Source organism: Rana temporaria, chromosome 8 (genome assembly GCF_905171775.1).
Source record: "Rana temporaria chromosome 8, aRanTem1.1, whole genome shotgun sequence".
Lineage (NCBI taxonomy): Eukaryota > Metazoa > Chordata > Amphibia > Anura > Ranidae > Rana > Rana temporaria.
This window is the reverse complement of record NC_053496.1, coordinates 51,432,571-51,459,296: the sequence shown is the minus strand read 5'-3', so window position 1 is coordinate 51,459,296 and position 26,726 is coordinate 51,432,571. Positions and strand designations below refer to the sequence as shown.

Sequence of the window (26,726 nt, the reverse complement as noted above, 5' to 3'; positions counted from 1 at the left end):
AGGCTGCACTTTTCCTTTTTAAATACTTCTAACTTGATTTCAGCCTCTTCAATTCTCATGTACCGCAATCACCCAGAGGTACTTGGTCCAGTAAGGTGTCCTGCATTCCCATGTGGTGACAAGAAGTAAAAGCAAAGAGGTGACCTAACTGTGTTTGAGTGCAGGGAAGTCAAGTCATTGTGCTGGCTGTGCTGTGCTACAGTACTGTAGATGTCAGGACAGGATGAACTGAAATACAAACCATTTAGCAGGCAAGACCGCTCCTTGTTTTGTATACCAAATATAAATTGATCTGTGTGCTTGGTTCAGTGATGCAAGGGTGTAAATAACTATTTTTAACCACTTGCGCACTGCTCGCCTTCAATGCACTGTGGATGGGCAGCCTGTACGTTGCTGCCTCCCCTGCTGACACCCACTGTACACAGCAGGAGGTCTCTCAGCAAGTCCAGGACAATGATTCATGGCTGGGACCTGCTGATCAGCTGTGTCCAATCACAGCCCAGAGCCCTGTGTTGACCATCAACACAGGGCTCTGTACAGAGGGAACAATGTCTGCTTCTTATCCCTGCAAAGCAGGAATAAGACAGAGATATTTTAATGCAGCACACTGTACACACATTACACATGGTTAGGCCCACTTTTAACCCCTTCCCAGCCAGTGTCATTAGTACAGTGACTCTATGGTATTATCACTGTATTAATGTCACTGATGATGTCGGTGTCAGATTGCCAGCGCAATTACCAGTTAAAGTAGTACAATGCTAAGTGGCATTAACTGATGATACTCTGAGGGTTAAAGTAGATGAGTGAGGAACCCTTCCTGTACTGGCTAGTTTAACCTTGCACTACTGACTACAACCTTTTTTTTGCAATGTGTTTTGAAAATGAAGTGACTTCAAATGAGGGGTAAAATCATGACTGCACTGAATTGTGTCCTTGTAGAAAATACTTGACCTTGAAACACAGAAGGTGAAAAACGGCCAGGATCTTGATATTGTACGGAATCGTAGCGATGCACTGAATGCCAAGAACAAAGGGCTGGTCCTACAGGCAAATCAAGAAGCCAAAACCATAGAGAACATTTCCAGAGAGATTCGCAAGCAGATCCCAGAGGTTCCACCACGCATAGGTCAGTCCAAGACCAGCGTGCCACAGCCTGGCCAGGTACGGTCAGATGTTTCCCCCAAGCAAACCCTCTCTGATGGGATCTGGGGTTTCCTATTGTTTTTATTACTGAAATGTTTCAGGGATCTTGGAGAAAATTTACATTTTAGTGGTTTTTCATATACATTTTGGATTCTGCATTCTAGTCACAATTATGACAAATGCTGCCTTTGCATATTTAATTTCAGCCTTTACAAAAATTACATTTCATGGTTGCTATCCTTCAGTCTGTTTTTTGCATTTTGTTGTGTAGTAGCGCATTTTGAAGCGGCCATATTGGTGTGTCCTTGCACTGTGTATAGCAGAGATTACTTTTTCATAAGAGATGCACACAAATCACAGCAGCCTGTATTTACACACTAGTGATGCATGGCAGCAGGACTAATTTCATGTCCTAACACAAAACTGGCACTTTAGTGATATGTGGCATGTTGAAGGTCTATCTCTATTACAAAGACTCAGAGGGCTAAGTACATTGCTGTTGAATTTCAAGCAAAAAAAAGTGCTTATTCATAATACAACAGGTACTAAAGTGAAATGCATCTTCCTGTCTTTAGATAAACAAAAGCTTTGTGGAGTCTCAAATATATACAGTATATGAATGGGTTCATAAGGGCATCATCCCAAGTAGAATAGCAATCGTACAGAAGCGATATAAAGGACATTCAAATATGCGCCTCATAAAGTCCTTAAAGCGGAGCTCCACCCTATTTTAAACATTTGTTTAATCAAACAGCATACTCTAATGCAGTACAAAACGGACGTTTTTTTTTTTTCTGTGACGGTACCTTTTGATTACAGCATCTGTCACTCAGCTTCCTGTCCCCTCGTATGCAGGTTTTCTGCGGGTAGTGCGTCATATCCTTCCGGGGAGCTTTTCTCATTGCTCCCAGGAGTCATTGCGGAGCCTCACCTCCATCTTTCTACACCCCACACGCCTGCACAGTAATGATAGAGTGAGAAGGGGCAAGCGGACATCTTGTTACACCCACCAGAGTTCTAGATTTCACAGTTATTTTCAACACAACTGAGCTTATATGCTTAAATACAGTATCCGTTTTGTGTTTAAAATAACTGTAGTCTAAAACTCCGGTGAGTGTAACAATATGTCCGATTGCCCCCTTCTCACTATCATTACTGTGCAGGAGTATGGGGTGTAGCAAGATGGCGGCCACTAGGGGTGCAACGGATCAAAAAACTCACGGTTCGGATCGTTCCTCGGATCAGGAGTCACGGATCGGATCATTTTTCGGATCGGCAAAAAAAAAATCTCCCCCACTGTAATATCCACATCTCCCCCCCCCCCCCCCCCCACCAACTATAGTACCCCCTTGGTGCAGACACCCCCCCCCCCCTCCTCTCGGTACAGTGACCCCCCCCTCCTCTCGGTACAGTGACCCCCCCCCCCTCCTCTCGGTACAGTGACCCCCCCCCTCCGCTCGGTACAGTGACCCCCCCCCCCCCCCCAGCTAGTACCGACAGACGAGCGGCGTGTCCCACGAGTGCGGGCTCCTCCTCTGTGGGTGTGAACAGGAGGGTCGCCGCCGGGTGTACCAAGATGGCCGCGGCTCTGGAGCTTGGCCGAAGCCGCGGCCTTTCCTAATGTTACGGCGGTGGCTCCGGAGCAAGGCCGAAGCCACGGCCTTTCCTAGCGTACCAGAGGTAGGCCAAAGCCGCTGCCATAACATTAGGAAAGGCCGCGGCTTCGGCCTAGCTCCGGAGCCGTGGCAATCCACGGATCACAGTGTGTTCCGTGATCCGAGCGGGTCACCCCATTCGGATCGGAACACACTGTGATCTGTTGCACCCCTAGCGGCCACGGAACTGAGCATGTGCAGTAACGAGAGGCAGTGAATGCTGGGAGTTCAGCATTCACCAAAACAAGGAAGTAAGTGCTTGTCGGCTTCATGCCCACAAGCAAAATGGAAACGGCTTTTCTGACAAAATAAAAGTTATTATTCCAGAAGGAATCGCTGTGCGGATGATTAGAAACGGCAGAGAAGTGAGTAACTCATTTGATATGCTTTCAAAAATATAATGACAAAAAAAGGGGGGGTGGGACCGCGGGAGATCCGATTTAGATCAACATGGAATTGATGTGTATATGAAATCAATTTATTTTTTATTTTAATTTTTTATATTAAGAATGTAACTAACAGCAGCGTACCATACGTCGGTGGTTATAATGGGATGATACCTGCAGCTATTTTCTTGAGATGGTGGTTGGCTCTCTTGTAATGGCAATCGGAGCGGCTTGTAAAGGCTTTTAAAGTGCCGCCTATGGATAGTAAAATATCCGCCGTTTTTTGTAGCTGTTGCACAGGTGTAAGCAATTCCAAAAAGTGAGGGCGCTATTTTGTGAATCACCTAACGTGAATGCACAGAAATCCTGGTATGAAAGATACACGTGCTTAAATATCAGGGTGTGTATATATAAAAGTTGAACACTCCACTCCGAAAATTAATAAAACAAATGATTACTCTTCCATCACAATAATTGAGAATACATTTGCATAGCAAAAAAAGTCCAACATTGAAATCCGTGATATTCAATAATCTATAAATAATATCCAAAGTAGTGATTCTTGAATGAAACAGTTCATAAAGAAAATCCAAATAAAGATTCTTCTTTAAGTGATCATGCAAATAGTATCCAGGTGATAAAGCAGCCTTCAACATCTATTAGACTTCACCCGAAGTGCTCTTGATATTGAATGCGCTTACCAAAATGTATGGACCACTTTACTGAAAAAGTTGGTCTTATACGCTGGGCAGGTTTGAGTGCCTGCATACTATGCGTCAGAATCTGGAACGATGCCTTCAGTAATGGTAGCCAATAGGTCCAACCACAGAAAACAAAAGGGATCTCATAGTGTATTACCATTTATTAAAAGCATAATTAAAAACAAGCTGATTGGCCTCTTACTTAAGTGCCTACCCGGCACTAGGACTGCATGCGTGTCACCCCTTATGAAAAGGACGTTGCTCCGTCACGCCGGTACCGAGTGGCTGGATGTCCAGGGTTTTGTTTGCAATGGCGAGATCAGCTGTTGACGGGCTAGTCAGATCTAAGCCGCCGACATATGTTTCGTGGAATTCCACCTCATCCCCTGATTTTATAAGAGGATGCAAGTGGTTGTAGAGACCAGTGAGAAAACATGCAGGAACTGGGGCCATTAAGCAGAGAACAATGGGACACTGGCTTATTGTATACCCAATTATGGCTGTGTTCTTCAGAGGTACAGATGAGAATAAGAGTAGAAATCGGTTGAGGAAGTGACTGTTTCCCTTATACTTCATCTGTGACCTCCCAGGTTTATCCTTAAAAAACATCCCGTTAGAAAACACTTGCTCGTGGTGTGTGTGTGTGTGTGTGTGTGTTGGTTTTTGTTTTGTTTTTTATTCACATTAAATTGGTATTAAACCAAAATGTATTATATTGCAGTTTACCAATCATAAGATGTGGTAGATACATCGGGGTTTTATTTATTTATTTTTTCAGTGTGCTCTATTGAAAAAACAGATTTACTTGGCAGATCACCAGCTAAAAATAAAAGAAAGAGCTCAAAAAATGAAACTAATGCAGCCACCACATCTAAGAATAAGTGTGCTGCAATATAATACATTGTTGCTGTTGGGTTAATGCTGCTTTAACTAAAGTCTAAGATGGTAATCCTTTGATCCAGGCTGCATTTGTTTGGTCAGGAAGAACATATTTCCTCTTCTCGTTGTGCAGCGTTTTCTGCCACACTTTTTCCTTCCCACAGACTTCCCACTGAGGTGCCTTGATACAGCACTCTGGGAACAGCCTATTTGTTCAGAAATTTCTTTCTGTGTCTTACCCTCTTGCTTGAGGGTGTCAATGATGGCCTTCTGGACAGCAGTCAGGTCGGCAGTCTTACCCATGATTGCGGTTTGGAGTAATGAACCAGGCTGGGAGTTTTTAAAAGCCTCAGGAATCTTTTGCAGGTGTTTAGAGTTAATTAGTTGATTCAGATGATTAGGTTAAGAGCTTGTTTAGAGAACCTTTTCATGATATGCTAATTTTTTGAGATAGGAATTTGGGGTTTTCATGAGCTGTATGCCAAAATCATCAATATTAAAACAATAAAAGGCTTGAACTACTTCAGTTGTGTGTAATGAATCTAAAATATATGAAAGTCTAATGTTTATCAGTACATTACAGAAAATAATGAACTTTATCACAATATGCTAATTTTTTGAGAATGACCTGTATATGAAATATTCCTAAGTAGGATTGATGTCAGACCAGGTTATAGTGGATATATACAGTTTTATTCAGTTCTACTTTTTAAAACATAGCAACCCAGCCTGCCTAGATAAATACAATAAAAAATCTAATTCTATACCATACTATGCCAATGCTATTAATCCTATATAATCTGTAGTACCACAGCCAGTAAAGTCCTCCATCGGGCAGAGAGTGCTACTTTATGTCCAGCTATGAACCAGAGGTTGGCGAAAGCAATATGAGAGTTGTAAAGAGACCTATGGGGCTACCATTGCTGCCCACCTGAGAATACTAGTTGCCTGGCTCTGTGGCTTCACTATTTCCTGCTTCCATGGCCTTGAACAATTGCATGGCATAACAATTTGTGTGTGTGTGTGTGTGTGTGATAAATTAATAGGTCTGGATGTAGTTGTAGTTGCATTCCTGAAGTTCCTATGGTTTCCACAAGATGGCGATATTTTACCAGAGTTAATTTGTAAGTTCCATACGAAGAAGGGAAAGAAGACTGGATTACCACCATATTTCACACTGTCAACATTTACTACTTCTGCCCTGTAAGCCATTGCTTATTTTTTTCCAATCCAACTAATTAGAATATGTTTGACACAATGAAATCTGATTGTACAATCTCCGTTTAAGAGTTACCAAAACTATGTTATAAGAAAACAAACCTGATCTATTCAATTTAAATTACAGTAAATCAAACAGGCTCTTGAACCACATAGTTGATTATAGATCCAAAGTAGTGTACAAAATGTCACCCCAGCTTGCAAACCAATAAAATTTACCCTGTCAAACAATTTACGTTCAAAACGGAGGGTTTTGTTCGCACACATTTGTGTAAGCGGCAGTGCCCGCATCAAGGCTCCTCTGTGCATACTTTGGTCCAAACTAGAGTTTTCAGAGTCTCCTAAGTAATAGCACGTCTAGCTGTGGGTAGATCAGAGGTAGGTGTACCTGGAGGGAGCCCACCCCTCAAAGGCACAGGGACGCATGTGACGCTCAGCAAGAGAACAATGGCAGCGAAGGCATCCAGTGTGCACCCAATTCAACCAACTGTACAAAAACATGGCAAACACCCCAACCTATTACTGGCCTTTGCAGTAAGGCTGGTAAGTGTGCTGGGAAAACTTTTGTTTGTTTTTATGATGGATCCAAAGGAGATTGTGCAATCAGATGGTCAGACTTAAGTAGGGTATACACACATCACCCAGCCGGTCGAATGATAAAAAAACTGACAGATCCCCACATCTACATAACTATGTATGATGCAGGGATCTTTCCCGCTGTGCTATTGTATTCTGACCGAGCCCTGCCCCCGACAGAATACCATAATCGGTGCTTACAGCCATTGGCTGCAAGTGCTTGTTAAATGCTGTTTTTCCAGCATAATGTTCTGTTGAATACTTCCACATTAATAAAAGAAAACACATTTAAGCCTGCAGAGCTTTGCAACCATAACGTTGTGGGTGCAATGCATAGCCTCCCACATTGTTTACATCCCATCCGCAGGTCCCTGTGGAAGTATAGACCACCTGTTATGGATCTGGAGGAAGTAAATAATGGACTACAAGTGCTGTGACATCACCTCACTTGTGCTGGTGTGATTTGCAAGACTCTTTGCCATCGCGGACTTGTAGTCTTGCCATTCGCAGATCCTGTGAACGGATAACATGGCTGTCCACACAAAGCTGTGCCAAATTCTAAAAATGGAATCCAGGATGCTGCTGGGAGAAACCCACCTACAATTCAGGTGGGGCGGAATGTGATCATTCATGTTGCATTTATATTTAGCATGCAACATAATATCTGGCTGAAAAGGTAGAGTATGCTTTTAAGGTCAATCAACTACCTGTATCATAGTATTGGATCCCTGGTGCCCAACCGGCGGCCCTTTAGCACTTTTTGTGCTGCAGACACTAATTTCGTTTTTTCAATAATTCCCTGTTCTATCCATGATTTCAAGAAGGCTCTGTGATTTCTGCAATCTGACCACCTCTTGTTTCATGTCTGCAGTCTCTGACACTGAATGCTGTATTCACTGAAATTTTTCATGCAGCCCTTATGGTGATGTTGAATGCCGCACTTGAGGCCCTCCATATCAAGTAGGTTGATCAACAGTGTACTAAAAGCTTTTGTGGAATTACTCTTTAAAACAGTACTGTTGTTGCCAAACTTGTGCTCGGATCATCATGCCGATTTGACCGTAAGTGGGGCAGCGGGAACCTGTCAAAACCATTTATTGGCTCTCTCCCCCCCCCCCCCCCCCAAAAAAAAAAAGTTATGTGCCAAATAGGGAGAATGAATAGGGGAATGTTCCCTTTTGAGTGAACGTTCACTTTATCAATTAAAAAAAAGTGTTTTCAGTTGGTTCACATTTTGCATTGTTTTTCACAGAATCTACGTTTTTATATATATATATGTGTGTGTGTGTGTGTGTGTGTGTGTGTGTGTGTGTGTGTGTTCCATATTATATGTATTCTGTATTGGCAGTTTGTATATGGAGTATTGTCCACGAACTATCAGAGTAAAGTATCATTTGACTGTCAGGCACAGTTATCACACACTTAAATGCGCACACACACATGTGAATAGGACCTTGTCTACTTTTAGCAGTGGTAGAGCAGCTAAATCTCCTTTTTATGATTGTGGGATTTACATTATTGTGTTTCTCTGCAGGACCCACACAAAGGGGCAACTCTGAGTAATGTCCAGATTCTGGACGCACAGCTGAAAGATGTAAGTATACCAGTTCTCTAAAATTCAGTTTTCTTATGTATGATAACTTTTGCACAGTCTGTGCTTTAACCGGTGACCTGGTTTAAATGTATTGCTAAAGACTAAAGCGATGTAAACATGCCTTCTCCAGATGTGGCTGTGACCTGCTGAATAAATGAATTGCAGCAATCCATGATTGCAGGCCTGTCTGCCCTGGATGGAGACAAAGAAAAGTGACTTGATTGCTTTGCCATCTGGTTTTAGAATTTCATTTTGATGATCCCCTTTGGACAAAACTGGGATTAGATGTTGCGTGTTATAGAAAGGATTGGGCTTAAAGGGGTTGTAAAGGTAAAAAAAATGTTTTCCTAAATAACTTAATTTACTGTAGTGCAGTCCTCCTTCAATTTTGCTTTTGAGAAATCCTCTTCCTGTTCTTCTGTCTGTAACTCCACACAGTAATGCAAGGCTTTTTCCCTGGTGTGGAGTGTTGTGCTTGACCCCTCCCTTGGACTACAGGAGAGTCATTATGCTCTCTACATTGCAGATAAAGTAGCTGTGTGTTAGTGTGTGTTGAAATCCTTCGATTTTTGCTTTTAAATGTCCTTATTTCTTCTGAGAAATCCTCACTTCCTGTTCTTCTGTCTGTAACTACACGCAGTAATACAGGAGAGTCAGGACGCTCTCTACGTTGCAGATAAAGGAGCTGTGTGTTAGTGGGCGTCCTGACTCTCCTGTAGTCCAAGGAATGGGGCGAGCACGACACTCTAAGTCAAGTGACCATTGACGTAACGCGTGGGGGAGGAGTTACGAGCGGGACGGATCTAGGATTCGAATGAGGAGAGGAAACATCATATAAGCTGAGCGGCTTAATGAAGGATCGGTGCATTGTTGCTATATGCGGTTTTTAATCGGTGGATTCGTGAGTGTGCCATTGCTAGAGACCATCTATCTTGTATTGTGTTTAATACTCAGCTGCGCTATGAGAGTTTCTCTCTTTTGTTTTCCATGAGCTGTGGTTAATGTGGAAGAGGCGTTCTACTTGTGAAGCAGGAGCACGTTGTTTGTGATCACATTACACCTTCCTTAATCATCACACTGATCTGGGTGTTGTTCCTAGGAGAACCACTGGTGCATATCTATGCAATTGGACTTTATTTGTATCTATTTGCCTATCAATTGATATCTGATAGTTTTTCAATCACTTATTAGCACGATTTGCATTATCTAAGTTAATATTCAGCGCAAAATATTATATATATATACATAATTTGGATACTGCAGCTACATTGATTTTTATATATATATTAGTGCTGTCAAACGATTAAAATTTTTAATCGCGATTAATCGCATTAATGTCAGTTAACTCACGATTAATCGCTCTAATTTATGACAAATTTCCCCACAAATATCGCACAATTCTGCAAGTGATTATAATTTATTATCGCTGTTTTCTAGCTGATCTAAAACCATTTTTGACATAAAGGGACACTTTTGGACAATCTACAGTTTTTCAGGCAGAAAGAATAGTTTTTATTTTATAAAAGAACATGTAGGGCACTGGGCAGACCACTAGGGACAAGGGGGGTGTGTATTTTTTACATACAGTACTGTAATCTATAAGATTACAGTATACTGTATGTATTGTGTTTGTTTACCTTTTTAAATTTGGCGCCGTTCTCCGCTCCCGTGCGTCGTAACGTCGCAGGGAACGGAGCTCGGCGTCACACAGGCACTGTGAATCGAGCGAGGAGGACCCGCCGAGCGAGGAGGACCCGCCGAGCGAGGAGGACCCGCTCGATCACACAGCGGGGTGGCATCGCTGGATCCAGGGACAAGGTGAGTAACTTGTCTGTGAATCCAGCGAAAAGGTAAGCCGCGCCGCTGCACACTCTGCATGTCCACCCGAGGGCTCCTGCGTTAATCGCGCGACAAAAATATTGACGGCGTTAACATGGGTTTGCGTTAACGCCGTTAATATCGCGTTTAACGCACAGCCCTAATTATATATATATATATATATATATATATATATATATTTTAGCAGAGCATCCCAGAGAGAGTCTGGGAAAGTCCTGTTTGGTGTTTATACATCTCCCAGGCTCCTCTCATATACATTCAGGGATCTCTGATCCAGTTCAGGTGTTGGCCCTCTTCCCCAGGCCAATTTAAGTGCACCTGAGCAGACAGCCTTTGCTCTGCCTGGGGAACACAGTCCATGCTCGTTGTGAGAGCAAGGAGGTTGGTGAATACTTTTGGAGCAGTTGAGGTGGAAGCTGACAGGCTGTAGGCTTGTTCAGCCTGGTAGTGAGGGCTTGTGTGTGTGTGTGTGATATATATATATATATATATATATATATATATATAATAGTTAGAGCCGAGACATGGCTAGGTTTTGGTTTAACTATTTTTGTTCTGTTTGTTTTTTCTGCACACTGTACAGCATATATATAATCTATCTTGTAGATGTTTCCATCCATGGCATTGCAGATGGATGAATCCCCCAGACTATTATATTCTGATGCTAGTGGCTGTCAATACCGAACTGTGGCTGCATCTGATTTGCTGCCAGCACTGTGTAGATGGCGTTTTTTCCATGCAGCTCCTTTACTTCCTCAGTCAGGCTGGATGGGGCCACCCACTAGTGGATTTTGGTTGGGTTATCAGGAACCAGATGAAATTTGCACAGTATATGGCCAGTACACACGACCTGAAAATCGGACGAAAAATACAGCTTTTGACGCATTTGTACAGGAGCGGGTCAGGACAGTTCCGATTTTTAAAATTTCGGACAAGCACGAAAAATTCTCGTACGATTTAGTCAGTACAGTAGTCTGAAAATACAATACAAATGCACTACAACAGATAACATCACTTCTGATTTAATTTTCAGGTTCGCTATACGACTAGCATGCAAGAAAAAAAAAACGGACCATCTGTGGTCCGATTTTCGGATTGTGTGTGTGTATTGGGTATTAGGCTTCAGAAAGGTGACCCTACAGGTAAGGTAGCACACAACTCATGAAAAACAGGTGTACGAGTATGTCAGGCACACAGTTATTGTCCCTATATTTTTGATGCTCCCTATTTAGGTATCGCAGGATGCCAGTAACACGTCGTCCTTGGTATTTTATGACCTGTGCTAACAGCCTCATTTACAAGAACTAAATGTCACCATGCTGTCAGATACTTTTTAATGTGCGATGGATCAATGTACAAGTTTTGCTCGAGATTCCTTTAGCCCAGGGATATGCAATTAGCGGACCTCCAGCTGTTGCAAAACTACAAGTCCCATCATGCTTCTGCTCTGGGTGTTATGCTTGTGGCTGTCAGAGTCTTGCTATGCATCATGGGATTTGTAGTTCTGCAACATCTGGAGGTCTGCTAATTGCATATCCCCGCTTAGCAGATAGGTTGAAAATGGGTTGCATTATTCAGACCCCATATTCTGTGATGTTTTTTGTTTTTGGTCTTATGCCTTACAATACTCTCCATTTTCCGTTATAATAGACTGTTTCCTTTGTTTTCAGGCTCTAGAGAAGAACCAGCAGTGGTTGGCGTACGACAAGCAACGCGAAGCCTATGTCCAGGGACTGATGGCCCGAATTTTCGATCTGGAGCAGCAGGTGGCCAGCACAAAGCAAGACAAACAGCAGACCAAGGAGATCAGCAGTGATGGTGCAGTGCTTGCTTTCTGCATGTATTACCAAACAAATTGCAATAGCAATGTCAAAGCAGCAGGGTGGATTTTAAATCCTAGTCCATTTTAAATTGCTAGTAAAAAGGTTTGCTTTACATCAACTTGATTTAAATCATAATATTTAAAGAGCAACTATCTGTCCTGCAGTGGCTCCTTTTCTGGCCCACTGTTGGATCTCCAACAGTGCCATATAATTTAATGGGACAGCTGGTGATGTGGCAGTGACACAACAAGGTGAGGGACGTGGTGGCAGCAGGTGAATGGATGCCCTCACTGCCATAATGGATCTGAAATGACAGGCGCTCTTTAAATGTAAGGACTCATTCTTGCTGGTAGTTAGTCTTTAATATTTGCAAACAAATTTAAGGTTTCCTATATAGAATAATAAGCTGTCAGGTTAGTAAAATGGAACCGATTTTAGGTTAATCGCCCATAATTGAACGACTCAAATTCATTTATTAAAACAATAACATTGCCAGTGCATGTTATCTCAGCTTGCAGAGCTTGTATTCATTGAATGGGTTTACCAAAAAAATTTATATTGCAGAATATACAGTCTCACGCTACATAACTAAGCTCCATTTCATGCTGAATAAACAAAATGATTAATGTATCTTAACCACTTACCCCCCGGACCATATTGCTGCCCAAAGACCTTTTTGCGATTCGGGACTGCGTCGCTTTAACAGACAATTGCGCGGTCGTGCGACGTGGCTCCCAAACAAAATCGGCGTCCTTTTTTCCCCACAAATAGAGCTTTCTTTTGGTGGTATTTGATCACCTCTGCGGTTTTTATTTTTTGCGCTATAAACAAAAATATAGCGACAATTTTGAAAAAAATGAATATTTTTTACTTTTTGCTATAATAAATATCCCCCAAAAATATATAAAAAAATGTTTTTCCTCAGTTTAGGCCGATACGTATTCTTCTATATATTTTTCGTAAAAAAAAAAATCTCAATAAGCGTTAATTGATTGGTTTGCGCAAAACTTAGAGCGTTTACAAAATAGGGGGTATTTTTATGGCATTTTTATTAATATTTTTTTTTACTAGTAATGGCGGCGATCAGCGATTTTTTTTTTTTTTTTTTTTTTTTTTTTTTTTTTCCCGGTAATGCGACATTATGGCGGACACTTCGGACACTTTTGACACATTTTTGGGACTATTGGCATTTTTATAGCGATCAGTGCTATAAAAATGCATTGGATTACTATAAAAATGCCACTGGCAGTGAAGGGGTTAACACTAGGGGGCGGGGAAGGGGTTAAGTATGTCCCTGGGTGTGTTCTTACTGTGGGGGGGGGGGTGGCCTCACTAGGGGAAACACTGATCCTCTGTTCATACATTGTATGAACAGAAGATCAGCATTTCCCCCGCTGACAGGACCGAGAGCTGTGTGTTTACACACACAGCTCCCGGTCCCCGCTCTGTAAAGAGCCGACGTAGAGCTACGGGCTCTTGCCCAGGAGAGCCGACCTGCCGCCGTAGAATGACGGCGGCTGGTCGGCAAGCAGTTAAGTAAAACACATATATTTTTTAGATTTTTATTTTTTTTCTCTACTCCCAAAAGCATTTTATTAAAATTTTATTGACAAAAATTAACAAAATCATATTTGAAATGGAAAAAAAAATTTGATAATTTTTTTTTCCTGCAAAACAGATATCAAACTTGATTTTTTTAGGGATATTTATTCTTCCCATACAGTTCAACAATTCACATAGAATGAATCACCAAATGGTTTAGTTAACTAAGGCTTTATTACATTCTTCCCTTTTATTAGGAGGACTATTTTTAATACTCTGTTGTTCTGTTTCATTAGGCACACATACACTTAAGGAAACATCACTGTTTATAAAGTTTGTTTGTTCATTGACCATTTTGTCCTTTTATTTTATTTTTAACTATCAATTTCTAGGTTTAGAAAATAATAAAAATTGCTCCATTAATAAGAAAGGGGCTGGTCTGCATACATCAATAGTTACCTCACTGTTTACAGAGTTCTGGTGTTCTGACGAAGTGCTCGGGTATCGAATAGTGCCCGTTCATGTAGGTGAGGCGCTGATATTTACATGAAGGGGGCGGATTTTACAATGATGGGCAGTGCTGGGGGCGGAATGTTTAACGATGGGCAAACAAATCTTTATCTGCTATAAAAAAGCCGCCCTTCAATTGACTAAATGCGCCCCGCGAGCATCCAGGAAGAATAACAGATTTGTTTGCCCATCTTTAAAAATTCCGCCCCTAGCGCTGGCCATCATTGAAAAATGCGCCCCTTCATGTAAATATCTGCCCCTCGGCTACATGAACGTGCCTCAACAACGTGAGACAACAGCTGATTGTAAACGCAGCTGTTGTGCTGTTACGTACGGTGCATGCGCAGTTCGTCTCGGGCACTATTCGATAGTCTGGCACTTCTCGACAGAACACCGGCATAGTCCTCGCGTTCCTTGTGTTTTATGCTTCCCCAGGAAACTGGCAAAATTTGTAAAGAATAGTTCTTCTGTTAGCCTACTTTTGATGCCTAACTTGATCAGTCTAGCTAAACAGTTCAGTTTGCTAAACCATTTCAATGATGTCGCAATACCTGAATCAGAAGACCATCAAAGCCTGACTGTGTGCTGTCCTGCTAACTAGCAAGCATTGTTATCTTGTGTTGGAAGGTGTAGGATTTGGGGCTGCTGTCATGATCCTGGTGTCGCTTTATTGACAACTTTCAGTAACCTGGGACATACGTGGTCACTGAAGTCTAGGGCTGCAACTAACGATTATTTTCATAATCGATTAGTTGCCCGATTATTGTTTCGATTAATCGGATAATAGCCTTAAAAAAAAAAAATAGCATTTTTACTTTTTTTTGGGCCAATATGTTGTTGGGCAGATTACGAAACACAAATTGCCGCAAAAACACATTACATGCTTTTCTGCAGCTTCTCCATTGAAGTATATTTAACCCCAAAAAAATTAAAATGGCACCGTTTTGCGTTAAAAACTCCTTGCCCTTTGCAAATACGCAGCAGCTGAAAAAAAATCATGGATGTGAACGTGTCCCATAGGAAAACATGTAAATGAACTGTAATGTGTTTCTGCAAAAAGCACCAAAACACAGAGGTGTGATCCCAGGCCTGAGATGTTTAGTAACATAATGGGGTTAAAAAAACAAAAATAAGTACAAAAAGAGCAAATAATCGCTACTGTAAGGGGTTAATTTATTTACAGTGGGACAGTGAAAGTAATATTTACAGAAGTGATTTGCTTTTTTGTACTATAAAAGGGCTAATTTTAGTTTTTTTTAACCCCATTATGTTACTAATCGATTATGAAATTAATCGATTACAATTTTCATAATCGCTTAATCGATTAGTTGTCGATTAGTTGTTTCGGCCCTACTGAAGTCTAAACTCCCTGTTCTTCATGGTTTTTCCAGGTTAGGGACTCTCAAGTTAGTGGGGTTCAGAATGACATTCTCATTGCCACTACTTAAAAAAATTAAAAAAGGTGGTAAATGGAAACTCTCCCATATATTTCACAGCTATATACTGACAGGCTGCCCTGGTGACAGGTTTTTATCATATTGGCAACACTATTTCTTTGTGTTTGTTTTTTATCTTAGGAGCACTTGGCTTATTAGAGCAGAACATGCTAGGGCCACAGACACCATCATTCTAGTCAGTTTATCCCCTGTCAAATATTTTATTGCTCTCCATGTCCCCACTGGGTGGTTACAAGGGCAATAATGGATTGGAAATCTCTCGATGGGTTTAATGTGTCCCACAATGTATGGCATTTTATTAATTATGGCAAAAATGTAACAAGTTTTCAATTTTGTAAAACAATTTTTTTGTCCTTTTTTAGAAGATGATAAACAGAAATATTATGACCGGCTTCTTCTCGCTGCAAGAAAAGATCTTGATGGAGAACGTCAGATAACAGAGCAGTTAAATTCCGAACTCTCTGACATGAGAATAAAACTTGAAGACAAGAAGAGAGAGGTTGCAGATTTGTCAATCGCCTTGAAATCCCTAACTGAGAGTGAACAGCAGCAGCGGGATGATGACCGCAGACATCTAAGGGACAAGATGCAGAGACTGAGGAGAGAACTGGATGTTTATCGTGAAATGTATGAAGAAGAAAAGAGGAAGAACTCTGAGCTCTCTTCTCAGGTATACAGACTTAGATTTTTTTCCAGCTGCAATCTAAAGTGTAAAAATAAAGGGGCGCTGGATGTTATAAATTTGAGCCCTTGTTTCTGCATCTGCTCAGTTAACTTTCTGTGCAGAGAAAGAACTGTGTATAGAATGCCGTTTGTGGTTGCTTGACACTTTATACTTGCACTTATCTGGAACAGAATAGCTCCAATCCTGGTAACACAGGGTACTCGCAGTAGTGTTTCTTAAAGCGGAGTTCCGCAGCTAAAAATGCTGCAGCTGCTGACTTTTTAAAATAAGGACACTTGCCTGTCCAGGGCGTCCGCAATGTCCTCACCCAAAGCGGACCTGTCATGACTCCGGGTGAAGGCGCCGGCATCTTCAGTAAGGGAATCTGGAAGTAAAGCCTTGCAGATTCACAGCCTGGTTCCTTACTGTGCATGCGCGAGTCGTGCTGTGCGTTCTAAGTGGTCTTTGCTGTCTTCTGGTACCTGTGTGTCTCCCAGAAGACAGTGGGGGGGTGGAGGAGGGCCGGACATGGTGTAGATCGCCGTGGATACTGCGCAGTAAGTGGGAGAAAATACCTGGATTAGACGGGTATCTGCTGCCCCCCTGAAAGGTGCAAAATGTGACATTGGGGGGAGCGAATCAGCAGAAGTTCTATTTCTGTGTGGATCTCTGCTTTAAATAAAATAAAACCACCCTGTCTGCTTAACTATCACTAATCTCAATCTAGATTGGCCAGGGCAGGTTTGGACGAGAGAGGATTGTGACATTCGATTGACCCTCCCCTTATACATTCATAGAACGTCCTGTATTCTGTGAAAAGAATAAGAATAGAATGTTCCATGAATGACTGTACTACGTCAGAACTGTAATCTTCAGCGCATGCAGTGCTATTTGGGATGTATGATAGCAAGCATTGTAACTAAGACGGCACAAGCCACACATGTTATCACCCATCGTTAGAGGTGACATTAATATTATTATTATTATTTAGCAAATCTCCTAAAAACATTTTATATTTTCTTGGAGTCCAGCTTCCATATGAATATTTGCAAAAAGTACAGGTAAGCATGTTTGGGAAGATGGTAGTCTTTTGTTCACACACCTTCTTCTGTCTGGTGAAATGGAGTTTGGAAGACAGCCAGAACCACCCTTGTTTTATATTGTAGCATGTCCAGTTATAACTGTGTTTGCACATTACATCACAATGTATTTTTGTTATTTAACTTTGCTTTATACATTCGGTACACCCTATTGGTGTTCACACATGTATTTAACACGTGATTTTAATTTTAGTAAGCATACTGAATTGTGTTAAAGAAAAATAAATACTTTTTATAGCACGTTGGCTCCTTTTTAAAATATTTAGGAACAAGCAACTGCAAATATAACCAATTGGTTTGAAATAGACTGGGCTTATATAGGGGCTGCTTATTTCTAGCAGTTTTTTGTGGTCTTTTTGCCAGTGATTACATAGTTGCAGTGCATTACAGAAGCTACTGTGTAATGTACATTGACTTTATTAACATGCCATGTTCACTAGGATTGCCCCGATACCGAGCATTTGCATGAGTACTTGTATTTTTGCAAATCTCCAATGCTTGACCCGATACCTGGACATTTTGGGGATGATTGGTGCGTCAGTTGGGGGAGGGGGGGGAGAGGTGTCGTGGTCACAATCCTCAATCTCCCTGTATAGATTTTAATAAAGAAGCTGATGGCTGTTTTTCCTCAAAGCCACTGTCTCCTGTTCATTCAGTTTCAGTGCAGCTGAGGCCCCAGAGAAAGGGATTGGGGAATCTGTGTCCTCAGTCCCTTTCCCCGTCTCAAAGGGGAGATGTCAAAAAAAGCATTGTAATTTTCTATCTCTAGTCTTCCTTTTTTTTTTTTTAATGTCATGTATCGGCTTGTACTCGGTCTTAAAGTGGTATCGGTGCAAGTCTATTGTCCACTACAAAGTACAATGCTAGCTGCAAACAGGCTGAGTATAAATCAAAAGATGTTAAAGCCCAATTAAACCATTAATGTAAATCTGCTACGTTTCAGATGCATCAAAACAAGTGTGTTAATTTTCTTAGTTTTCTTACTAAAGAAGTCCTAGCCGGTGTAGAAATGGCTGTCCTTTGCCATAATGCTGCCCACCCTTGCATTCTGAGAAAGCAATATTCTGAGTCTCCTCCAGTTGAGTCAGACCTATAGTTATACATTTAGAAAATCTCATGCTCTTGCTCAGGGGGATGTTGGATCTCTGAAAAGAGGTCACTACTTTCCACACGGAGTAAAACCCCCGTACACACAATACGATTTCTGGTGTTCTGAGTTTCTGTTCTGTGTTTCGGCGGACAACGTTCTGTTATCAGATTTCAGTATGGTCCGTACACAAATCCGTCACACAAAAGTCGAAAGTACAAACGCGCATGCTCGGAATCAATACTCGCCAAACACGAAATAACCAGAAGCAGCCCAAAGGGTGGCGCCCAGGAGCTGAAATTCCTCGTAGTACGTCACTACGTTTTGTGTTTGTGGCACGACCATTGTGTACCGTTGGTATGCAAGACAAGATCCTGGCACACGCCCTTTTGACAAAAATCGAATGCTTGGTTGGCCAACAATTGTGTCGTGTGTACGAGGCTTAGGGGTTCTTTTCCACACCATGCTAGCAGATGACAGGCCTTTCTACTGCTTTTTAAAGAAAAACTCAAACACTTTGTACACTTTTTTTTTTTTTTTTTTGTCTGATGCACCTGGAATGTATTTGGGTCGTTTAAGCTGAAAGTTTAATTCAACTTTAACATTCAAAAATGTATAAATATACTGCGCTCTTCCAATGTGTCTATGGTGGCTGCCGGCACAACAAAAGGAAAAGATTGTGTATAATGTGAAAATAAAGTGCAGCGCCAGAAATAAGAAGCACTTGGTTGCATGATTGGACAATCTGTATTTTTATCTTCATAGCTCTTGCCAGCATATGGAAAGTGCTTCTTATTTCTGGCGCTGCACTTTATTTTCACAACTTTAACATTGGCCCATGTTAACACCTCACAAGGGGAAACAATAAGGCCCATTCACACTAGGAACTGCACAGGAATGCTGCGCAGTTCCTGTGCTATTTACATGCAGTTTTGTGCAGGGCAATTCATTCATTTTTGTACAGTACTTTTTTTTTTTTTTTTTTACCTTGGTACTCGTGTACCACATGGATAAACGCACTGCATTTGCATCCTGCTTTTGGTGTATAATTTTGGGTATCGTTGACTTTGAACTGACCCCTGCAGCAGTTTGCAAGGGCAATGCAGTGCGGGAAGCCACACTGAAATGCAGCTCTCTCACACTGCATTCTAGTCTGAACGGGCCCTTAAGATGTACTGATTGAACCCTGGTTCACACTGATGTAGTGCGGGAAACGCAGCATTTCGTGCACCACATAACACTTGCACTGTGTTCATGCGTTCTGCTGAGGGTGTCAAAAGTTAGCGACCCCAAAAGCAGGTCGCAAAATGCAGTTCATTTGCCTGAACTGGATCGCATGTGTGTAGGCACCCATGCGATCTGGTTCCAGTGCAAACAAAAAAGCTGCTGGCACCTTTTTTCTTTTTTTCATGCAAAAGGGGTGCAATTGGTTTTTAATGGCTCAAATGGACTAAAATCACACCGCATAGAATCGCATGTGATTTTTTTATTTTTTTTTCATAGAAAAGCAGGTCACAAAAGCATTTATGTCAATTGTGTATCTATCCATGTGCATTTTGTGTGCAAAAATGTAAGCATTAATCCATGTATTGGTTTTACTCCTATAGCAACAGATTGTTTTTCATGATGCGGCCAAATAATGACTATACACGTATTTTCTTTTGTTGTGCCACAACTATGAGCATTTATCTAACAAAGTTTATTCATTTCCAAATTATCTAGATTGAGAAGATGCAGAACTCACTGTTGAGGCAGCAAGAGGACCAGCAGAATGTGGCAGCTTTGGAGCAGCAGGTGAATGATCTGTTTTTGTATAAATGTTTACATTCTGTGTCTGTAATGCACAGGCTCCTGTAGACTCTTCCCTGGACCTTCTGATTTGGAGCTGGGGGGAGTAAACCATGGACTTGAGTGCCGTGGCATCACAGCACTTGTTGTTTATGGAGATCTATGCTGCATTGGCACATGGGTCTAGTAGTCTTTTTCAATTCACAGATCCCTTGAATGGATCTGGGACTGGATGACATGGCTGTGTGGGCAGAAAATCATTGAATTCAAAACAAAGTAGTTGTGTTTGGGGGGAGAAGAACCCACAATTCAGGCAAGTGTGTGGAGGATGGGGAGCTGTGGAAAGTGACCATGCTTCATGTTACACCCTAAATGTGAGTGAGAAAGTTGCACTATACTTTAAACTGCAGAAAGAGGAGAGCAGCTAGTGCTGAGAATTATCCACTTGTGTGTGTAAATTACAGTTGAAGGAGTTGTAAAGCTTCACGTTTTTCCACCTTAATGCATAGGATTAAGGTGAAAAAACATCCGATGCTTACAGGCCCTCAAAAGTCCTGCGTCGTGAACGCGCTGGCTTCTCGGCTCTTCATTGGATACATTTGGTAGCGCAGCCATTGGCTCGCGCTGCTGTCAATCAACTCCAATGACGAGAGTGCCGAGTCCTGTACTCGGTGGCTATGGACGCCGAGTACTGGACTCGAGAGCACTACCACAAGGTCACCCCCTTGGGGAAAGTGCTTCCCAGGGGGGTTAGCTTATGCGGGGAGGAGCAGAGACAGCTGCCAAGGGGTCCCAGAAGAAGAGGATCATGGCCACTCTGTGCAAAACAAAGTGCACTGTGTGTGTGTGTGTGTGTGTGTGTGTGTGTGTTTTTATGCAAACCTTTACAACGCGTTTTAAGCTACCGTGAAGTAAAAAGTGGAAAAAGCCCTAATTTCCAGGGATATATATTATATTTACCTGACTAAAAATGGGGGGGGGGGGGAGTATACTGTGTGTGTGTGTGTGTGTGTGTGTGTATGTATGTGTATATGTAACTTATACTCAGCATAAAATAATACACCCCAACAGATTTGTCAGAAAACCCTTTACTTTACTTTCCTTTCAGAATCAACATTTTCTATGGTACACTATACTACAAAATACTCCCACAAATGTGGGCCATTGATTTCAACCAAGATTTGTTACTTTGCACACAATATTTTTTCATAACACCGTAGACCATGTTGCCAAAATGAATACACCTCAATAAAAGTCCTAGGCGCAAAGCTAAGTTTTAAAATCCTAATTGACAATAATTCATCTACAAGCCAGTCTAATTTTTAAAGAAATAGGTGTCCAGCAGATGGTTTGATTTTAAAACGGCGTTACTTAACTTGTTTAACCCTCCAAAAAAAATAAGTTGGATCCTGCTCCATTAAAGCATGTTATACAGCACAGTGCTTGTGCTGTGCAATTTGGCCCCCTGTATCTCACCTGAAATACCTGGCTGATCCTACCAGTCTCTGCCCCGCTGTAAACTGACCACGGTTCATTATGGCTTTTGAGCCTGACACCGTAGTCAGTTTATGTGCCTCTGTCATCCGCAGCCCTGCTGTGCTCCCCCCCCCCCCCCCATACATTTTATATAATCCTGCTGGTTCCCTAATGCTCTTGTTTACCGGGTTTCAGGGCCCCTCTCCTTTGCATCTGTCAGCAGAGCTGCTCTAAAACCCGGTAAACAATGCATTTTTTTCAGATATGCAACACACTGTTGCATATCTGAAGAACAGGGTGACAGTGATTTAGTGGCCAAGTATGTCTTCCTTATTTGAACACCTAGGGGGAATCCTGAAGAGACATGTTTAGCAATTTTGTTCTCATGTTCATTGAGATATTGATTTAAAATTTTACTTTACAAAAGGTGTGTACTCATTTATGTTATGCCGTGTGTGTGTGTATGTATGTATGTATGTGTGTGTGTGTATATATATATATATGTATGTATGTATGTATGTATGTATGTATGTATGTATTATATACACACACATAACATTCCCTTTAACGTAACCACCCTGATCCAGCTGTTGAGACGGCTCAATCTAGTTTATAAAAGCCCATTTCATTCTAGATTTAAAATAAAAACTTTGCTTGGATGTACCTTTTTGTTGTCTCGTGTGTTGATTATTCACATGGATGCCTAAAGCCAAACTTCACATATGATCTTTATTGCATACATACATTGGTGTATGCATGTCTCATACTTGAGGCTGCTCGGGAAGAAGACAATCATTGTAGTAGTCAGTGCTACTACAATGATAGCCACAATCTTCCTGGTCCTCAGATTCTGCGTGAGTGACTTACCCTCTGCACACTGATCGCAGTGGGTCACTTGCCATCATTCATAGATATCCTTGTATTTTTTTAAAGGGGTTGTAAAGGTTTGTTTTTTATTTTCTAAATCGGTTCCTTTGAGCTAGTGCATTGTTGGTTCACTTACCTTTTCCTTCAATTTCCCTTCTAAATTTTTTTTTTCTTTGTCTGAATTTCTCACTTCCTGTTCCTCCTCAGTAAGCTGTTCTAAATGACTTTCCACGGCTCAAATGATGGTGGAAAGCTTACTGAGGAGGAACAGGAAGTGAGAAATTCAGACAAAGAAAAAAAACATTTAGAAGGGAAATGGAAGAAAAAGGTAAGTGAACCAACAATGCACTAGCTTAAAAGAATCAATTTGGAAAATAAAAGACAAACCTTTACAACCCCTTTAAGGACTTGTTCTTTTTGTGCGAGGTTGTGAGACTCCTTGGCGTCTTGGTACTTTTAAAGCTTTGCATTAGACTAATGATGTTGGCATTAAAAAGTGTGTTTTTACGATCGCACATTTTAAAATTCTAATTATTTACCATTTATGCCTAATATATCTGTCTTGCATGTTACCGAAATTTGTTTATTGGCGTGTGAATTATAACCCCCTTCTCTTTATATTTTGTTCCCCCTACCCTTTCCACAAACTTTTACTAATCTAGTATACGGTACATAGCATTTTCTAATGTAAGGGTTTTATGAATAACACTTTTACAGAGGATGGTTTATTAGATTGTTCCGTTGTTTCTTGTGTGATTAGATCCAGAGGTGCACCGCTGACTTGGAAAATGAGAAATTTGACAGGCATAACGTTCAGCACCAACTGTATAAAGTTCTAAAGGAACTGCGTAAGACCCAGGACCAGATAACAAAGCTGGAGCCGGGGGTAAGTCTAGATTCTTTTTACGTTCCTATTTCTATCATATACATACAGCTAAAACACAACTGCTAGCCTAGTCTGCAGGCTTTAGCAGACCTTAAAGAGTAAGTTCACCTTTTACAGAACAATCTTTGAGGTGAACTTACACTGGACCCCATCCCGCTGACTTGGAGCATGGCAATCACCCGCTAGGAGACCTTGTCTAGCCGCATCACCGGTCCAGGGCTTAGAAATCCCCCTAGGCTTAATCTCCTAAACGTACCATTTCAGGTGGTACGTTTAGGGACCTTCTAATTGGTCGGCGCCATCACATGGGCAGCGTTGACCAATCGGGACCCGTGTAGTCTGTCCTGTCACCGCAGGTGAAGAGAGAAAGCTGCGGGATTTCAAATCCATGGACTGGTGCAGTGGGCCCATACATGGTTCAGTTTTTGTTCGTTCAGCCAGCTGGCTGTAAGAAACTGAACAGATTCCTCCATTCACATATTCGATGTGGACACAGGAATCCTCCCTGCTGTGTCATTGTATTCTGAAAGCAGAGAGACTTGCCTGCTGCCAGAAATACACAGGTCAGCATTACAGCCCTGATCGAACTGACATTTTCCACCAGTCTCATCCCAATGGACGTCTCATAAATGGTAATGTCAATACATGGATTGAAATTCCTCTGGTTCCTGATCATCAGACATCGGACAAATTTTGATCCATGTAAGGCCAGCTTAAAGTTGAGTTGCGCCCAAAAAAATAAAGTCAGCAGCTGCTGACTTTTTTAATATTGGGACACTTGCCTGTCCAGGGCGCCCTCAATGTCCTCACCCAAAACCGATCTGTCTCTCAGCTCCCAGGACGAGGCGCCAGCATCTTCAGTAAGGGAATCAGAAAGTGAAGCCTTGCGGCTTCACAGCCTGGTTCCCTGCTGCTCATGCAGAGACGGAGGAGGGGCTGGACATGGCATAGATCTGCGGTGATCTAATGCCAGAAGTGGGAGCAAATACCTGGACTAGATGGGTATCTGCCCCCCATCCTCCACCTCCCTGAAAAGTGCCAAATGTGACACCGGAGGGGAGGAACCGGAAAAAGCGGAAGTTCCATTTTTTTTTTGGTGGAACTCCGCTTTAAGTTGGGTTAGCAGACTGTGACCTTTCTGGTAATAAACGGCCTAACTACTACTGTATCAAGTTAAAGTGGATGGAAACCCTCCATACACCCAGTGAAGTAAACGGCCTCAGATGATACACTGAGATGAAACAAATCTCCCTACATAGGTTTTACCTCCATATCTGCTGTCTTTACATTTATATACAGTTTAGAAAGTTGAGATTGTGTTAGGAAAATTTATCTTCCTGGTTAACGGAGTGTGATGTCTGGGCATACAGCCAAGGTAGAAATGCTGATTGGAGGAAAGGCACGCACCCCCTCTCATCATAGGCAGAGACTCTGAGGTGTCTTGTAAAAGGATCAGCTCCCTGTTGATCTATTTTCGCAACCACACCTGACAGAGATTTCAGGCTGGGTGTTTTATTTTTAATTTTTTTGTGTGTTTTATTTGATGTGTCAGAGAACTTGTCAGGCTAATAACAGAGGAACGGGTCAGGAGAGAGAGCGATGGGACTTGGAGAGATAACAAAATACTGCAGATATATGTGCCCAGCTCAAATTTCATGAATCGGATTTACATCCACTTTAATGTCTAATTAGTGACTGCAATGGGTAGCAAACATAAACAGTCTATATTGCCTGATTCTGATAATTCCTTCAAACACTCTGAGATGTGCAGGAGATTTAAATTTTAACAATGCTTTTTAGCAGAAGTTGTTCACAAATCTTTTAATCCATATTTCTTTTTTGGTTTCTCACAGAAACGTGACTTTTATTTTGTTGATACATCTAACAATTTCGTATCCGAGTTTGACAAACTGTCCACGAGAGAGAAATACCCGTCTCCAAAACCCAAAAATCTCCTTGATGAAAGTTTTCTAGAGTGCCCACGATGCCAAGCCATGTACCCCACCAGCCAGCACCGCGAACTCCTTTCACACATTGACATTTGCACCAGCTGAGCAACCGACTGCTTTCCATTGCTGTCAAAGGGGATTGGTTGTGATACACTCCTTCTTTTTTTTTTTTATTATTATTCCTACGACGGTCATTTTTTGTACTTGTGTTTTTAATTTTTTTTATGCCAATGAACAAAGAAAGTCCACACAACAGATTTGGCAAGTCACATAAGGTGTATACCTGCATACATTCTAGTGTGTGTTTATTTGCTTACTCTTGACATGTAAGTTATTGATCAGACTGTACAGGAATCAGACTTTACACCTATTCTTTTATTTTTATCTGTAATGGAATGGTAGGGTTTTCAATCCAGTTACAAATGCATTTAATATCACGGTTGTAAACATGGATTAAAGAGCTGTAAAGTATTAGCCAGCTAGAGGAATTTCGGGGGGCTAGTAAAGTATGTGTAAAACGCACTTCAATTGCCCATTTCACTGCACTGCCAGCTTTGGGTTTCGGCTGTAAAACACGCCAGGAATATCAAGAAGTGGAGTTGACATTCCAGCAGAGCAGCTGCTGAGATAACTTTAATTTACTGCATGAACTGACTGTAGATGTGGCAGCCATGTGCATTGCAGTCCACTGGTGCCCATAGTCATGAGAGTCGTTGGTCAAACTGGCTGACCGTTATCTCGTGTCGATCATTTCTTGTTCAGTCTGTGCAAAAGGATATCCTTGTACGGAAAGGACTGGTAAGGCCTCTTGCACACTGCTGCCTGAAAATGCTCAGTTTTTAGGCATACAGCATTTTTTTTTTTTTTTCTAATTTAAAATGCAGCCTATTGTTTTCCTTGTGCCTGTGCACACAGGCCTTTTAAACTTGCTCTGTGTATTGATCAGAAAAAAATAAATAGTAACGGAAATCTGAGTTGCTGTTCCCGTATTTTTGCATGCATACTGCGAATGCCACATGTAAATATATTTTATATGGAGTCCCTCGATGTCGGCACCGCAGCTGATGTTTTCATCAGCTGTCGGGTGCTGCTGCCGCCATTGCGGGAAAGGGAACCTGGCAGTGTAGCCTTTCGGCTTCACGCCGCAAGCCCTACTGCGCATGCGCTAGGCCCCGCTCCTCTCTCTTATTAGCCCGGTGGCTGGGGGGGGGTAGCCCCACAGTGACGTCACGAGCCGCAGCCCGGACTCCCGGAAGTGGGAAAGGACACACACCCCCCCCCCCCCAAAGGTGGCAATTGTGGTAAAAATTAGGGGGGGGGATTGTAGCTTTTTTTAAGCATTGGTTTACACTGCTGCAGCCCCATTGTATTATGATTTCCGTCACTATTTGCTTGTGACTTTCATGCTACATTAGAGTGTATAGGATTCAAAGTCACATCGAAGTAGTGCAGGAGCCTTTTTAAGTCACATTGATTGGAACAGCCGCCATTGAAATGAATGTTTTCACTTGTCATGCAGCTTTGTGTTGCATGGCAAGTAGTGGCAGTGTGAACCAGGGCTAAGTCTTTGCAAATAAACTTTT

The 26,726-nt window shown here is 41.8% G+C and overlaps 1 protein-coding gene across 4 annotated transcripts in view; it reads left to right on the top strand.

The window, feature by feature from the left end:
* CEP55 (centrosomal protein 55) overlaps window positions 1-26,117 on the top strand; it is a 34,221-nt gene extending 8,104 nt beyond the window's left edge. For 3 of the 4 annotated variants that reach the window (XM_040361773.1, XM_040361774.1, XM_040361775.1), the window contains exons 3-9: window positions 943-1,164; window positions 8,096-8,155; window positions 11,665-11,812; window positions 15,689-15,996; window positions 19,900-19,971; window positions 23,069-23,194; window positions 25,048-26,117. In XM_040361773.1, the coding sequence (XP_040217707.1) occupies window positions 943-1,164; window positions 8,096-8,155; window positions 11,665-11,812; window positions 15,689-15,996; window positions 19,900-19,971; window positions 23,069-23,194; window positions 25,048-25,248 (1,137 nt within the window). In that variant the 3' untranslated portion in view covers window positions 25,249-26,117. The remainder of the gene's footprint in view (window positions 1-942; window positions 1,165-8,095; window positions 8,156-11,664; window positions 11,813-15,688; window positions 15,997-19,899; window positions 19,972-23,068; window positions 23,195-25,047) is intronic. The other variant, XM_040361776.1, reaches the window with a different exon arrangement.
* The last annotated feature ends 609 nt before the right edge of the window (window positions 26,118-26,726 follow it).